Source organism: Lepidothrix coronata, unplaced genomic scaffold (genome assembly GCF_001604755.1).
Source record: "Lepidothrix coronata isolate B3197 unplaced genomic scaffold, Lepidothrix_coronata-1.0 Scaffold37, whole genome shotgun sequence".
Lineage (NCBI taxonomy): Eukaryota > Metazoa > Chordata > Aves > Passeriformes > Pipridae > Lepidothrix > Lepidothrix coronata.
Window position 1 is genome coordinate 2,791,544 of NW_016690217.1, and position 16,377 is coordinate 2,807,920.

The following is a 16,377-nucleotide window of genomic DNA, read 5'->3' on the forward strand; positions in this document are numbered from 1 at the left end:
ATATATACATATATATATTTTACATATGAGACAGATACACACAACGAGAATACCACACACCACAACTCCAGAAATCCCAAACAGCTCCCCAAAAAGGGAAGAGGGGGAGGGAGAAGGGAGAAGGACAAAAAGGGACAAAGACCGAGCAAGTCAACCAGGCAACTGAAGGCAAACTAGCAAAAATCTCACCACTTCCCTTTGAACAAGCAGGATGGCTCGACACGGCCCAGCACTCTCCCCTCACGCGTGGCAGATAACAGCAGTCACTGTAGGCCTCAGCTCCAGATAAGCCAGACCGAGACAGGGACCCACCGTTCTTGAACCTCGCCGGAAAGGAAGAGAGCGAGGTCCCTCCTGCTGGCTTTATTTATACCTCAAGTTACGTAAAGGAATAGCATGGAATACTTCCGTGATCACTTTCCTAGTTCCTTCCTGGTTATAAGCTGGTCTCCAGGAAGGCCTAGAGTGAAACCATCACACAGTTAAAGTTTGAAATTAATCTTTTAAACATAAACTTCATTTTTCACCTTTTCTGCCTTTTGTTTTCTGGGGGAGGTAGAGCAAAAGAGTCCTGTATTTATATATGAGCAATCTTTATTTGAGTGTGTTTGTAAGATCTGTTTGTGCTGAATTCCCAAGTAATTTAAAATTAGTTGGTTTTGTATTCCTGGTCAGTCTAATAATACAATATATTCCTAATAAATTATATTATTAGAATAAGGTTAGGAACAGATGCTAATGAGTGGCCTTGGTGTGTTTGATGGAACCTTAGGTTTAAATCTGTAAGTAAATACTTCGAGTATTGTAGACTCTTTTGGAAATTAATTTAAAAATGAAATTGAATTTGTGTTTTAATCTAAATATAGTTAAATTGTAACACAATTTGCTCTCAATTTCTTACTCATTGGACTAGGAAGGTATGTTTTTAAGTATATATTCTAGTTAAATAGTGTAAAATGTAATAGTATTCTAATCTAATATTGTGATCTTTGTTTGACCCTCTGTTAAGAAGTAATTTTAAAAGTGTTAGTCAAAAGAGAGACAATGTCATCTTTCCCTGTGTGGCAGAGGGATCATCTGATCATTTTATTATAGGGGTAGCAAGGCAAATTTTAAGCTAAGCAGGGAAAACCTGTGTAAGCACACACCTGTAGTCAAGCATTTTCATTAAAAATTATTACTATGATTTTTAAAAAAATTCTTATTCAATGATAATGTTTTTGTTGCTGATAGAACAGTGGTAGCCTGACTGCTTGTTTTATAGTAGATAGATATTTCTGTGTATGAGCAATCTTGACTCCATGTTTCGTTTTTTGTATGTATTAAATCCTTGTGAATTTAGTTTCAGAAGTCTTGCTAAAAGCAGTTAAATGAAAACTGCCTGAGTTTAGCCTAACTGCACTTTATGGGAGGCTATGGCATGCAAGAATTCCAGGGAACACAGGTGAAGGAAAATGCATATTGAGTATGTGATGCATTAAACACATGTTGGAGAGTGTAGCCATGTGCTTCATGCAAGGGCAGATTTCTGGGCCTTAATCTGCAGTAGATTATAAAGCACAAATGGGGCAAGAAATTCTAGGACTGAATTAGCAGATGAGCTTTCCGTAAACATACCTCTTTTCAAACATAAAACTGAATTTTAGTAAGCCGTCCTCAACTCTTCCCTTCTTCCAGTTCTGCCCAAAAAAGGGTTTTCTTAAGCTGGTGTCTGACCAAGACAGATAAAGATTTATGGAGTAAGTAACTGGGAGAAAAGGGGTTTCTTCTACCCTTAGTGTTGACTTCTGCAGTGAATAATTGCATGTTACATTCATGGCAGACAGACTCTCTACTTACATGAGAACATACTTTATTCTAGCAGAATGTATTGTTCTGAGGAATATTTTACATATTTTTCAAACTTTTATTTATGTATATTGCATGGAAAAATTGCATATTAAGATCTACTTAGAGTGCAGTGCACTTGTTCAAATTAGAGAACACAGTATTCTTTCTGTGCCAGTTGCTATTTATATTCCTATCTCTTTTTCAGCTATTTCTGTTTGAGCTTCTGTGAGTTTTTATTAATTGTGAGGCTTTTTAATTGGAATTTTGTATTGTTGTGCTTGTATTGTTGTACCTCAGACTTTCTTCTTGAATTATCATCTCTGCTTTTTCTTTTTTTTGCACTTTCATTTATTGAATAGAATGTAAAATAAACTAATACTTATAGAATCTAGTTCAGAGGAGACAAAATATTGAATTCCTGTAAAACAATGCAGAATTGGAATTCATATATAATAGGCTGCAATAGATGAAAATTATTAAACCATATCTCACTTATCATAGATCTTTTTGATAGGAGCAGAATCTGTGCCATTAGTTCCAGACCAGTGTATTTCCCATTCACAATGCTTTAGTGCATAACTTATAAATCTGTCCTCATCATCCTACATTACTTTTTCAAAGCAAGACTAACACGAAGCAAGACAGGATGAATGAAAGTCAATGAAGGTCAACTAGACAATCCAATTACTAAAGATTCTTGGAAGAACAGTACTGGCATCTGTAAAAGAATTGTGTGTGAATTTCTGTGTCTTTGTTGACCAAGGGTCATTTCGGTAGAACTGCAGTATATTTTCTGTGTTAGTCTGGCTTTAGATTATGCTAGTCTAATTTGCTTGTACAGTACACCAGGATACAGTTGTTTAAAAATTTGTTAGTTTACAGAAGCCATATTTATAATATGTTTAATGTACCTGTTCTATCTTCTGAGTAGTGAAGAAGAAAATGTAACATACAATTACATACGGCATTATATGAGGAAGTGTTAAAATGCATAATCATTGCACGCACATCACTGCTAGTTTTCCATGCATTTTTTTCGTCAGTCACTTATTTTTCTTTAATTCTGCAGAACAGACCATCTCTTGGGTGTGTCAAACACATTCATACAATAAGAGGGATACGATTTCTGGCTCCTACTGATGGTAGGAATAGTGACCTGGCTTGCATGTTTGAGTTTAAATATGAAAGTTCAAGTCTGTGTGTAAACCATCTATGCTAGACAATGCAGATGATGAAATAGGAAACAGACTAGTTAAGCAGCAAAATAGTTGTTTTCAGTCTTAGAAACTTTCTTGAGTTTGAAGTTAAACTTTGTTGCTTCTGGTTCACCGAATCACAGAATCAATTAGGTTGGAAAAGACCTCTGAAATCACGGAGTCCAGTCTTTGACAAAACATCGCCGTGCTGTCAACTAGACAATGGCACCAACTGCCACACCATCTTCCCTTAAGTACCTTCAGGGACAGTCACTCCACCACTCCAGGGTTGGTGACTCCACCACTCCCCTAGGCAGCCCATTCCAATATCTAATCACCCTTTCAGGTCTGGCAGAAACTTTCCTAATTTTTTTCTCCTTGATACAAATAGATCATATGGGAAAAAAAAGAGATGCTTCCGCATGCAAACTTTGTATTGTTATGTTTTTGAGCCTTATGTAAATAAGGACAGGGAGGATTCAGTTATCCATCTTCAGTTAGTCTAACTGAAGACTAGACAATTTTACTAGACTATAATGCTACACTTACATTTATAAATAAATTCCAAATGACTACATATTCTTACTTTCCCCAACCTCTGCAAAAAGAAGAACAGAAAGACATAATATAAATTTTAGTTTTTAACCTTCATTTGGATTACAGGTATTTTGATCTGATATTTCTGTCCATAGTGTCTCATATTTGTCTTATGAGAAGCCATTGTAGTGAAATAGCAAGTGTGTGTGTGTGTATATGTGTATATATATAGAAATATATATACATATATTCCTTTCCAACTACTACAATTATAGGACAGTGCAGTCATGTTAAAAGTGGCTAACCAAGCAGACTATCAAGTGGCCTTCATTACAGGCTGTCTGGCTGGCAATCATGTGATTAAAAAATCAATTGCTATAGATGACATAGGGTCCAAAAAAGAAGTGATGTATTCCTAGATACTGGTGTAGTAAAGAATGCTGACAGGTAGTTACAATGTTGATTGAGAAAATTTCTACAGTGTTTCTCAATAAAAGTTGAAGTCAGCTTCTGCAGGTAGTAGAGTTTTGTTGTCTGACGGCAATGGACAGTATCTGTTAGTGAACTGGGCTTAAAGACAGCAACACTGCTATTTTTTTCATAAGTCAAGATTTAAGAACAAATAGTTGTTTTCAGTAGCAAAATGAGTGTTTAAAGTGGTGATTTCTACTACAGTAATTTTAAAGCATATTTAGGTAGTGTCACACTGCTTTTGCTTGGAAAATCATGAGGCTTGCATGGCATACAGAGTTAATGAAGAATCTTTTGTCTGATTAAATAGATAGTGCATACCTAACAAGCACTGAAAAGGTTCACTGCTAATCTGTAAACTATTTAATATGTATTGTCATAATCTACTGTTACTAATTTTTATCAAAATTATTTTTCCACAGATTTTGTTTAGAGTACAGAAAATTCCATAGTATGAAGAGATTTTAAGACATACTTATTTTATTATTTGCATTCAAAATGTTATTTTTTCAATGTCTTTATGCACTTGAATGTTAACTATAAGTAAGAAATTGTATGTAAAAGTTGGAAGCTCTCTAATGAATTTGTTGTATTAGACATTTATGGTATTGATTTTTCATTGCTACATTTTCTTGCTAACTAGGGCAAACTTGTCTGCAACAGAGAGTCACACTTTAATCTTCTGTAGAGAGTGTAGGTTAAGATTGTAACAGGGTCCTTCTCTTAGATCATTAGCTGAATCAGAGGGTTTAGTTTATCTTCTAGAGAGGAGATAAACTTTCTTTTCCACCTGGTTTGGTTCTGAGAGCATGCTAAATAGTGCAAATCTGTAAGTCTTCGACTTGTGATAGTATTTGTCAAAGGCTTTTGGCAGTCAGTATCTTAAAAGACCTAAATAGTTTGTGTGGCTGTCCTCAGTTAAGAGGAATGTGCAAAACCAAAAATGAATGATTGTGTTAGATAAAATCAAAGAAATTTCAAAATACACTGGTTTGTTTTTGTTCAAGTAGGCGGACCTGGGACATGGGGCTGTGCAGATACCACATAATCAGTACCCAATTTGTGATTAAATCTGTTTAGCTGACCCCTAACCCCTTCATTTTGACCTGTTCTCATTTTAATTGGGTTCTAAATACACAGTACTAGAAGGCTTGTGCTTTATTTGGCAGATGCCACAATGAGAATCTTTGCTCAGTGAGAAGTGTTTGCTCTGAGAAAACTGCACTAGGTCTATAACAATATTCAGTAACCCCAAACCAATACAGCTCTGATGTGGTGGTTTATCTGTAAACCCATATCTCCAGGCTGCCTTTTCAAAATTTGTTTTGCCAGAGTCCTCACCAAGGTCAACAGATGCTGCCAGTATGCAGTCAAGTGGCTTGTTGGGCCAGTTGGTACTGTGGCTAATGGTGATCCACAGCACAGCAGGAATAATGTTCCTCTGTGTATTCACCTGAGGCTCAGTTTTGGACTAGGTATTTCTAAACTTGTTTTGCTTTTCGGTGAAGGTGTCTTAAGTGTAACCATGCCAATATTACATTCTTCACAAAATTCACAATATGTTGTCCTTTTGAATATTTAGTCTACTTACAAAGCACTACATTTATACAATGGATTGTGGTTTATATTTATATTATTAAATTTCACAGACAGTTATAAATAACAAGTAATTCTATAAATAAACAAAATCTCAGTAATAAACTGGGTAACATCTCCATTCAGCTGATAACTTGCAAAGTGGTATATTACTGTGAGAAACAGATGTAATGTTACCTTTAAGTTAAAATCATCACTTGCTTAATTTTAGCAAAAATGCTAAAAAAAGGAATGTAACTTAAGATAGCACACAATTCAAGTTCTTCATAGTCAGCGATGGGTATAGTATGAGTGTAAGGATGGCAATAACAAATTCATTAGTATTTTCATGTTTGTATGTAGTTCATGAGAATAGTGGATAGAATGGTCTCTTGGGTTGTTTGCACTTAAACAGGATGACAATAATACTTGACTTTGTGGCCATCCATCTTCTCTTGTCTTGTGCCAAAAATCTTTCTTTGTGATTTTCATGCACGTATATCCATGCCTATGCATATACAATGTTTTCTCTAAAACACTTGACATAAATAAAAGCAGTGGTAATAATAATAAAAGTATTAATGAGCAGCTTGCAATTAGAAATTGCTTAAACTGCGTAAAGTATGTGTTTATATCACCTATTTAACTGTTGCCTGTTTATCTTTTCTGCAGGTGACAGATCAGTCAGTGAAAGCTTTTGCTGAACATTGTCCAGAGCTGCAGTATGTTGGTTTCATGGGTTGCTCTGTTACATCAAAAGGAGTCATTCACCTTACCAATGTGAGTATCATAACTACTTTTAGCTAGTCATTAGTGTGTTTGACTGTAACCAAGTCATAGGTATCAGTCAGGATAAGTTTATTTGTATGATTTATAACATTGACATGGATAGAAACATGACACAGTAAATGAACTTTGAATTATTTGAACAGTCACATTCAGATTTCACTGTGTAAAAACACTGTATCAAAAAATATAATCAAAGTGTTATACACTTTCTCAGAAGTAAAATGCCTAATTACAACAGATTCCATTGCAAACAAAACAGAATTCCATAATCAAAGTGCAAAATTCTAATTGCAAGAGATTTGGACAGACCCCTTACTGCAACAGTGTACATACATTGTATGTATATATTCATCTTCATATTTTAACATAGATAGTTTGACATATACACATAAGACGAATTGTGTCTGGGAGAGCTAACATGAGTGAATCTGCAGAAAATAACGGAACTGTTTAGTAAAATGGATGCCTTGGATGAGGTGGACAAGCACCATACTAATTAAAATTTGTAAGTGAAAGTAAATTTAGGGATCATGCAAACATAAAAATGGTTGAAGAGATCTTGAGGTGCCAAGTAGAGAATATATTAAATGAAAAACAGAATATGCCTGAAGAAAATAAAGGTTTTTTGATGCAGCTGTGCAGCTGTCCTATTGTTATACAGAAGCATTCAACATGTCTGTAAAATACTTTTATCATTTTAGGGCTCCTTAGTAGCTGAAGATACAGAAGAATTGAAAACATTTTGGAACATATACAAAAAGAAATAAAAGCAAAGAAATTAATTTGCATGGTAAAGTTATAGGACCTCAAAGGACACCATTGGGAAAGGACTCTGTGGACTGAAGTGATGTGTAAAAGGGGTATATATTAGTGGGAGAAAGAAATTATGCTATTATTTTCATGTCATATGAAAACTATCTGTGTATAACTATAGGCTATATTTATATATACCGCATAAATATAAGGTTTATCCTATATTATATTTCTTAGAAATATAATTTAACATAAGACAGGGTGTGTAGTCTTATGTAGTAGCTTTATTGGAAATTTCCACACAGATCACTTTTCAGCTACATGCTTTGGTTACTGGATTATTCTGACCTAGATTTATTGAGTATTTAATAGATGTCTTAGCTTTCAACAAAGTGACTTTATAATCCCATTTATTAGATAAAAGTAAAGATCTTTATTTTTCTTATTAACATGTATTTTTCCTTTTCTTATGTTTAATAATAATAAAGTATTAGAAATCCTGATTTACGTGGGAATGACACTGTTGAATGTAGTCCTTTAGTAAATATTTAGGAGGCCGGTTATACTCTTGGAATGTAATTACTTTGTAAGTAATTGGTGCACATTGGGACTTGAGATGTGGCGATTCCAGTTTCCTTCCCTCAAGCTGTATCTGTACAACTTTCTGTAGGCTATGAATACTGCAAAGACAGTGATGTGATAACACTGAAAGTTAGGGACTGTTTAATCTGGACAAGAAAAGGCTCAAGAGAGCCTTCTTGCAATCTTTCTACACTTAAAAGGGACTTATAATAAAGATGGGGACAGGCTTTTTAGTAGGGCCTGTAGGAAACAGTAACATGATCTTTAACTGCTGCATCTGTCTTTTCCAGAATTTGTCTGTTGATGACATCATTTTTTTGTTCTAACCATCATGTATTTCATGTGGTTAGCTTTGTGTTGAGTACTTAACTTATACTTCGTAACTGTTCAGTAATAATTCCAGTCCCGTGTTCCTAGACAGTGTGGAATCTGTTCTTTGTTTTGTATGCCCTACAAGTGTGTCCCGTAAGGCTGTGCTGAGCCAGTTCCTTTCTGTCCTGCTTCCTGTGTGCAAGCTGGAGATAACAGCAATGGCCTCGCTTGTGAAATTGCTTTGAGGCTGATGCATGTATAAAAATGGAGTGGTTTATTATGACTGTATTTTCCCCCCAGTAATGTTAGCTGTCTTTAAAAATACTAGCACTTGAAAATTCTAAATTACAGTGCTGCTGCATTGCAGAGCTTTTTTAATAGCTAATTGTAGGGAATGGTAGTGAAAATGTTGTATATTTTAGAAAAAGAAGAAACATTCAGGGTTTATTTTCATTATTTTTCTACTGAACACAATGACAGTCCAAAAAATTTGCTTTTTGAGCAAGACCATGTCACCACATCGGTGCCTTTTTTTCTTGAAGTTGTTATTCGATACAAGAAATGTACCCAAAAGAAATAATAATTACTGGGTAAGATGAGAGGCATATGCATGTGCATACACAGGAAGAAAGGGGAAGGAGGAGTGTGTGTATGTGTATATGCAGTTCACAGACTCACAGTTGAAACCAGTGGTTTGTTCTGATGACCTGAATGTTTCATTTGTCTTTGTAGCTCTAGTGTGTGAAACATTGTCACAGAAGATCTGAATGATTTGTACTATGACATCAGAAAAATTAGTCCAGCATTTGTCAACTTTATTTCTCTGAAGGAGGGAAAAACATGTACTAGTTTGTCTTCTGTTTTCAGCACATCCCTACCCACTGCTTTCTTGTTTTATCTTTTTTCTCATTTGTTTTATTATTTGCTTAGCTTTCCCTGTATGATTTTTTTTTTCTTGTTTACTCTCTTCCTTCCCTCCTCGCATCCTTGTCTCTCAGGAGCATATTCCTGGTTAATTTTTACTTCACTTCTTTAAGTGTGAAGAGCTGCACGAATGTGAAAAGTACCTCTGCATGTTAGGTGATTGTGTTGAAAACAGAACAACCAGATGGATAATTTTTATTCATTAACTGAGTGGGAATAAGAAATCTCTATTCTAACTAAAGAAGTGGTGATTTTTTATTTTATATCTCTGACCCCAAATCTGGTGGTATTTTCCTCCCCTGCTGTGGTAATTGCCTCTCAACAGTTTAATTGTTGCGCTTGTAGTAGAATTTTAACAGCTGGCATCAGCAAACCTTGACATCTAGATATAATTTTATTACGAAGCCACTTCTTTGGCTTCTTCCTTTGGTTTCTGATATGTATGCAAGAGTAATTGCTTTGTAGCAGTATAACTCTGTGCTTCTACACCATGTGCTTCTGACAGACTGTCTGGTAAAGTTTATTACAAACATCTAAGTGTGTATGAATCCTTGTACAGAATTTCAAGAGAAAAAATTCCTAACTTACTCTGCTAATCACCAATGCATGAAGACACTTTATCTAAGAACTATTTTTGGAGTAATGTGATCTTTAATCTTTCTTCATCTCATAGTTGTTACTCGAGAGTCATGTCCGATCCAACTTCGTGATACTTGTTTCTGAGCTCGTGGCCAATATGAAGTCAATCAAAATTCAAATTTATGGAGGAAATACTTAGTGCTCATTCAGTGCACACATTACCAGCTTGACAGATATATAATGATAATCTACACATGACAGGACTGATTTTGCAATAGCCTTGTCTAAACTGGGGTACTATATGGTCTCCTTCTAGTAACTGATTTGTTTTGACACAAAGTGTTCTGCTTTATACTCCTTATATTTCAGCATACCCTCTGATCTTAATATCATCAAGCTTTTACCTACGGACATGATTGCTGTTCTTTGTCTGGGTCAAGAGAAAACAGTTTTTTAGTCAGTTTGTATAATGAACTGTATTTCACAAGATGGAATGATTTATTTCAATCTGGTTTTTTTTTAGAAATGCCTACACTTTTCAAAACAGACTTTCTGTTTTGTTTTTTGTAAGTGATGCAAATTAAACCTCAGTGATTACAACACAGGTTTTGATTGTGTATTTATTACTTAAGCAGTGGGTCCTCAATGTTGTGCAATACTTATGAAATGAAATTAAAATTTGCAGAACACTAAATATGCAGAACACTAAATCTATGGGAAAATAGTCTCCTCTGTAACAATTCAATCCTTGTCCAGTTCTTTAAACCACGTATGATTACTTTTTCAGGATCACAGTATATCTCGATCTTATAGTTCAGTTACAGCAGCTCTTCAGTAATGTTGCTTTTTAAAAAGTAGTTTATAGATTCTGTTGACACAATAATAAAAATAATTTGGTTTACAGTTTGTTTTCGAATTGCTGTTTTTAATTTTCTCTGATCATACATTTACTTTGGGGGGCTTGAGTCAGAGAGCAGTTTATTCCCTGAAGGCATGTATACACAGAAAGTGTCAAGAAAATTAAGGTTAATTAAAATTCCATTAATTGTTTAGTGCTGGCCCTGGCAGTTTCAGGTTTCATTTGGACTTGGGTTTAAAGTTCTTTTCCAACCTAAATGATTCCATGATTCCATCCTATTCTATGATTTTTAAGGTAGCATATCTCTACAGGAATTGTGGAATCATGCAGGGGGGAAAAAAGTGAATACCCATTATATTAGTAGTCCCCTAAACAATAACAGCTAAAAATTCACAGGAGTTGATACACCCGCACTGAAAAATTACCTTTGATCACAATGGTAATAGTAATTTTCTATCATCTAAATCATGGCACATATTTTAATATTATAAGTTCCAGTAGTCCAGATAGAAATCTTAGGAGTTCTGTAACATTCAAGGACACAAATATTATGATAGCTTCTGAATCTTTAAATATATCAGTGGGCATAAAATTTAACTTAATCGAACCAACAAAAGTATTGAACGAAAAGGATTGTACTATATTTTAAAATATTTGAGATCCAAAAGTAAAGAGTAATATCTTTAAAATAGTATTTAACTTTACATTTGTATTTAAAATATATAAAATTAAAAAGCTCTGTTTTTCAAACTTCTTTGTCTAAAACCATTTGGTGATTTAAGTGGTTCTTCTGCATCTGTCATTTCCAGTGGAGCAATTCACTCTCAGTACATTTTAACTGGCAGTCTCCTCACAGAGACTTTACCTACTGCTCTATTAATTTCCTGTTAGTAGGACTAAGAGGAGGGAACCAGCTTGTGCTCCCTTCCTATTTCATTCATGTACTTAGACTCCTTCAGTTTTAGACCCACACATTTTTAACACTGAGGCAATAATCAGTAGTTTCGGCAAGAATGTGTTTATATGCATCACACAAAATTAGTTTAGATGTTCTTGCTTTCTATTTTGTTATTTTTTGTTTCATATTTTAAGCCCTCTCTACTATTTGCATGCTGTGTTTTATTGTCGCATTAAATATTGCTTGTTCAGTTAAAACATTTTGCCTGATGGAGCTGAGTTCAAAGTTTAAATTCTGCTCATGCTGAACATTCTTTGCAGAGCTATAAAATTAAGAGTTGAAGAAAAGTGTGAATACTTGTAGAAGAGTGGCCCTGAAAATGCTCAGTAGAATGGTATTGCTGCATGAACAAAATTGGTTTTGATAAAAAAAAAAAAGGAGAAACTTTATGCATCCTAGTGGCCTGAGGTTGAGTATTTAAGTCACAGAGTATCCTTGTTCTGTAGAAAAAATTTCTATATAAAGGTGTGCTATTTTAATCTCAAGAATGCACTGAAGATTCAAACATCTGAACTGTCCAATTGTCTACTTCAGAGAAGTTTGATTTTTAATTTTTTCTTTTTAATATCATACTACTTTTAGCTGTGTTATAGGTAGAATATAAAATTTATGTATTTTTCTCTTGTAACATTTTAATAATAGTAGTGATTGCAGCATTGTAGCATTAATCCCTGAAAATTACTTTTTCAATAAAGTATAGGAAATTTGTCATTAAGGTATCTGTCTTTTATTTTAAATGAAGAATAGTTACATACACATGTATAACTATTCTCTGACTGGTAAGAAGATGTAGATACCTCTGACTTAAGTAGGCAAGAGGTATTCTTTTCACCTGTCATATTCAACTGATTCAAATTCATGTGATGAAGGGAATGTTTTCCAGGTCTTGAAAGCCATTCACACATATGAAATGCCAATAGGGGGTTGTATAGACCAAATTATACTTGTGTATGTATCAATTTGAAGCAGTCTCTTCAAAGACAGTAAGGATTTCTGGATTGAGTATGTTGTGCCTGATGAAAAGAAACATTAACCTACCAAGTAGGTCAGTTGCCAGGTTTAAAATGAAGGAGTGTGACAGTAAAAAAAGACAAGTGATGGTTGAGCTACTGTATATTGAATATAATGGTGGACTATTATTGGCATGAAGGAAAGAAGCAATGAGGGGGTGATCGTTCTCCTGTGGTGGTAAAGGATAAAATCTGCTTTGAAAACCCTGTTAATTTGGTCAGTAGGAATTCAGTTTAGGTTTTGAGTCTACCCATGGAGTGCAAAAGTTTTTTTCCCTGGAAATCACAAGTGCTACATTCATCGTTGAATCACTGAGGCAGATAATACACTGGTACCTCTTATCTAATTTGAACCTGTGTTATTTAGGCACTTTTTAAAGAAGCACTGACCTATCTCCTTGATACATTGATTCTTTAATGTAAATTTATGGGGTTTAATAATAATGACAGGAGAATCACCAGTATTGTCACCTGCTCATAAGAATAGTCTTGTGAAAAAAATGTAAGTGAGAAGATTTTCTACTTGTCTTTGAGGTCTCCTGGTAAATATGTGTTTACTGTCATAGAACATGTTCATTGTTGAGTTGTCCAGCAGGTGTATTTTCTATGTCATAGACATAGGCCACATCATTGCCAACATAGTCTAAAGGGTGAAATATCTAATATGAATAGTGGTAAGAACATGAGGAAGACTAAAGTTGCTGTAAGCTTCGCCTTCTTGTAATTTATGCAGGAAAAAATGACAGATTGGTTATGAGCCTTTTTTGGGCATATATAAGGTCAGGCCTTTAAAGTTCGTGCTGGAGCAGCATATATGAAATGCAGAGAGGCATAGCTTGTAACAAGTGTGTATTTTACAAACACAGTATCAAACACTAAGTGCTCTGCTCCCTAACAGGCAAACAAGATTTTCAGAATTTCAATGGGAATACAGCAAGCACCTCCACAGTATACCTGTGGTAGCATCCTAATGATAGAAATATTATTGTCCTACTTTCTGTAGAAATGCCCTGCAGACTCAGAGGTCAGAGTCCTTAATTTTATGCTTGTTCTGCAGAATTTTTGGAAATGGTATGTAGTTTATCTTCAGCTTTAGTTTGGAGAATATTAAAAACTTCTGGAACAAAACGGCAAGATATCAGTTTCCATAGAAGGCTACCTGCAAGTCTTCTCTTTTTCCTTTTCCTTTTTTCTCCCCCCAGCCTTTCACCTGCCCCAAATACATTGACTTAATAATTAGCTACTGAAGTGGACCAATTATATGATCTCAGTTGTATGCCTTTACCTAATCAAATCCTCAGTGACTTAAATCACTGATGAGGATTATTTTTTCTCTCTCACAGGGAAGGTAAATTTAATTAAACTGTCAATATTGCTTAATGCAATTATTTTTCCAGAGTATAATAGAGATTATTTCAGACAGCTTGAAAAGCAAACAGCACTTGGAGGTTATTATGACTAAACTGATACTGCAGAAATCTGTAAAAATTTTCCTCTTTGCACCCATAGCTCATAAAAGTAGTAAGAAGGTTTCCTTTTGAAGGACATTAGAAAGATTTACAGTAGTAATAAATCAGATTAATCAGTGCATAAATCTTAATCACATTGTGCTGTCACTCCCAACTTTTGTTGTTCAGAATATCCAAGCTATTATTGATAACTGTGCAGGTGAGACTACAGTATAAATACTGGATTTTCCAGGGAGTTTGTAATATTTACTTAGTTTGAAAGCCTTATACTCTGGGGTCATTGATATCATGCATTTGAATCTAAGCACAAATGTGCTGTTCCCTTCCTTCCATGCCTTGTTTTTCTTACAGTTAAATGGATTGATATTTTACCTTGGTATCTTACACTCCATATATGTAAGAAGAGGAAAACCTAGACCCTTATTATAGGTGTATTGGACCATGAAAGAGAGTTTCTGGATTTCATGTAGTAACTTAGTGCCTGAATTCCAAGGTTGCTAAAGTTTGATTCTGTGAATACCTCTGATATGTTCGCTTTGTGTGAAAAATATAGTAATCATATCTTTCTTGGCTAGCTTGCACATATTGGGCTTGATTCCCAGAACTTTGGCAGTTTTTTACAATGGTTATTTATGTCAATGAATTTCAGATTGTTTCTTTCTGTCATATTTGTCTCCACAGCTGAGAAATCTGTCAAGCTTGGACCTGCGTCATATCACAGAACTGGACAATGAAACGGTGATGGAAATAGTAAAAAGATGCAAAAACCTTAATTCTCTCAATCTGTGTCTGAACTGGATCATTAATGACAGGTAACATCAGTATAATATCCAAAACCAATATAATGCAAATTTGACTAGTTGTATTAGTTTAGAATAATTCCTGATGGCTTGGGGGTTGGAGGAGGTCAATTAAAGCAAGCAGTGTTTTCTTAGTGCTTGTTCTTACTTGTTTAGGGTAAATTGTTTAGATATGTGGTTTACAGTGTTTGCCTATTTCTGTGGTGGAGAAAAGTTTAGTCGTGATTGGATGACAGCACTAATCTTTTTCATGTAGATTTCAGGAGAATGTGATCTGTGCCATGTGTGATTGAAATGTTTAGTTGCTATTATGACTAGGATTTAAGCAGATTGATAGGCACACAAACAATGAAACATATTTGACTGCATAAATAAAAATAACTGCTTGTGAGTTAAATACTGAAATTCCTATATTTTTAAAAAGCCACGAGGTCTTGGGGTTTTTTTGCAAAGAGCTCCAGAATGAGACTGGAAGAATAGCTGGATTAGTATCTTGGTCTTTTTCTTCTGACCAGAATACCTCCTGTCCTGCTGTATTCTACTTTTGATCAACTAATTTATTTTAACATTAAGTTAATGCATACAGATGTTGTACAGTTCAGATGACAAATGAAAAATACTTTAAAAATTAACATTTTCCTTTAAAACGAGAACATTGAGCAAAACCAGTACCTGAGGGTGCACAAATTGGTTTATTATAATTGGTACTTTAAACAAATGGAAAGAGACACTTTTAACAGAGACAGGTTCTAAACCAGTTTCATATAAACCAGAATAATGTATTCTAGCAATTGTACTTCTTTCCCATGAGTACTTTTTTTTTTTTTTAAATAAGATACACTTTCAAGGTTTTCATAAGTCTTTGAGGATGTACTGAAATGTGGATGAGCTCAGACTTTGGTGAAACTGTAGTGTTGTGTAAGTACTAAAATTGCAGTGTGTTGAATGGGAAGTATCACTAAACTTTTACCTTAACTCTCTTAGCCTTTGAGACAGTTTTTTTGGTTTTGTCAGTTTAGGTCAGACCTTTAATGTAATGTCACTGATTTTGAAGCAGTTCCTTGTCTCAGATCATTCTGTCAGTAGGGCCTCATTTTCATATGTAGAATAAGGACACTGTAGTGGAAAATTTCAGGATAAGCTGGAAAAAATATGAGAATAAAAATGCAAATTTAAAAGACAAGCTGTTTTCAGGATTTAATTAAAGTACTTAGAAATACATACCTGTCTGCATTAATGTTTTGAATATGGCAATTTGCTAAGTATGATCCAAACTGCTGTCAAACTGTTCTTGAAAATACTTTACTAGGATTACTAGAATAATAAGTATATATTTTAATTCTGTTCATATTACTGTAAAACTTTATCCGAGTATGAATTCTAAATATAAGAATTATGAAGCTTAGCAAGAAAAGGAAACCCTTCCCAGCAATGACAGATAACCTGCTTCTGTGTGTGACTTTTAGATTGTTGACTTAAGCTTTTTCTATTTTATGTTTATTTCTGATCGTACTTGTCAGTCCTTTTTTCAACAATTTAAGTTTGGCTATTTGAAGGAGCTTCTAGCTAAAAGCAAACAGTTTAGAAAATAATGCATAAACAGTAATTTGACAGTTCAGATTTTTTCCCTGTTTTACAAGTGGCATGAAACTCCAGATACTAGTCTTAACTGAATAAAGTAGTTTTCTCTGCTCCTCCTAAATGCTCAATTAAGAATTGCTGAAAATTATGTA

General features: G+C 34.5%; 1 protein-coding gene across 1 annotated transcript in view; it reads left to right on the forward strand.

Moving 5' to 3' along the window:
- The window catches only part of FBXL17 (F-box and leucine rich repeat protein 17), a 297,305-nt gene that overhangs the window by 87,645 nt on the left and 193,283 nt on the right, over positions 1 to 16,377 (forward strand). Inside the window, exons 5-6 of the mRNA XM_017812707.1 lie at positions 6,282 to 6,389; positions 14,526 to 14,656. Coding sequence (XP_017668196.1) covers positions 6,282 to 6,389; positions 14,526 to 14,656 — 239 coding nt within the window. The remainder of the gene's footprint in view (positions 1 to 6,281; positions 6,390 to 14,525; positions 14,657 to 16,377) is intronic.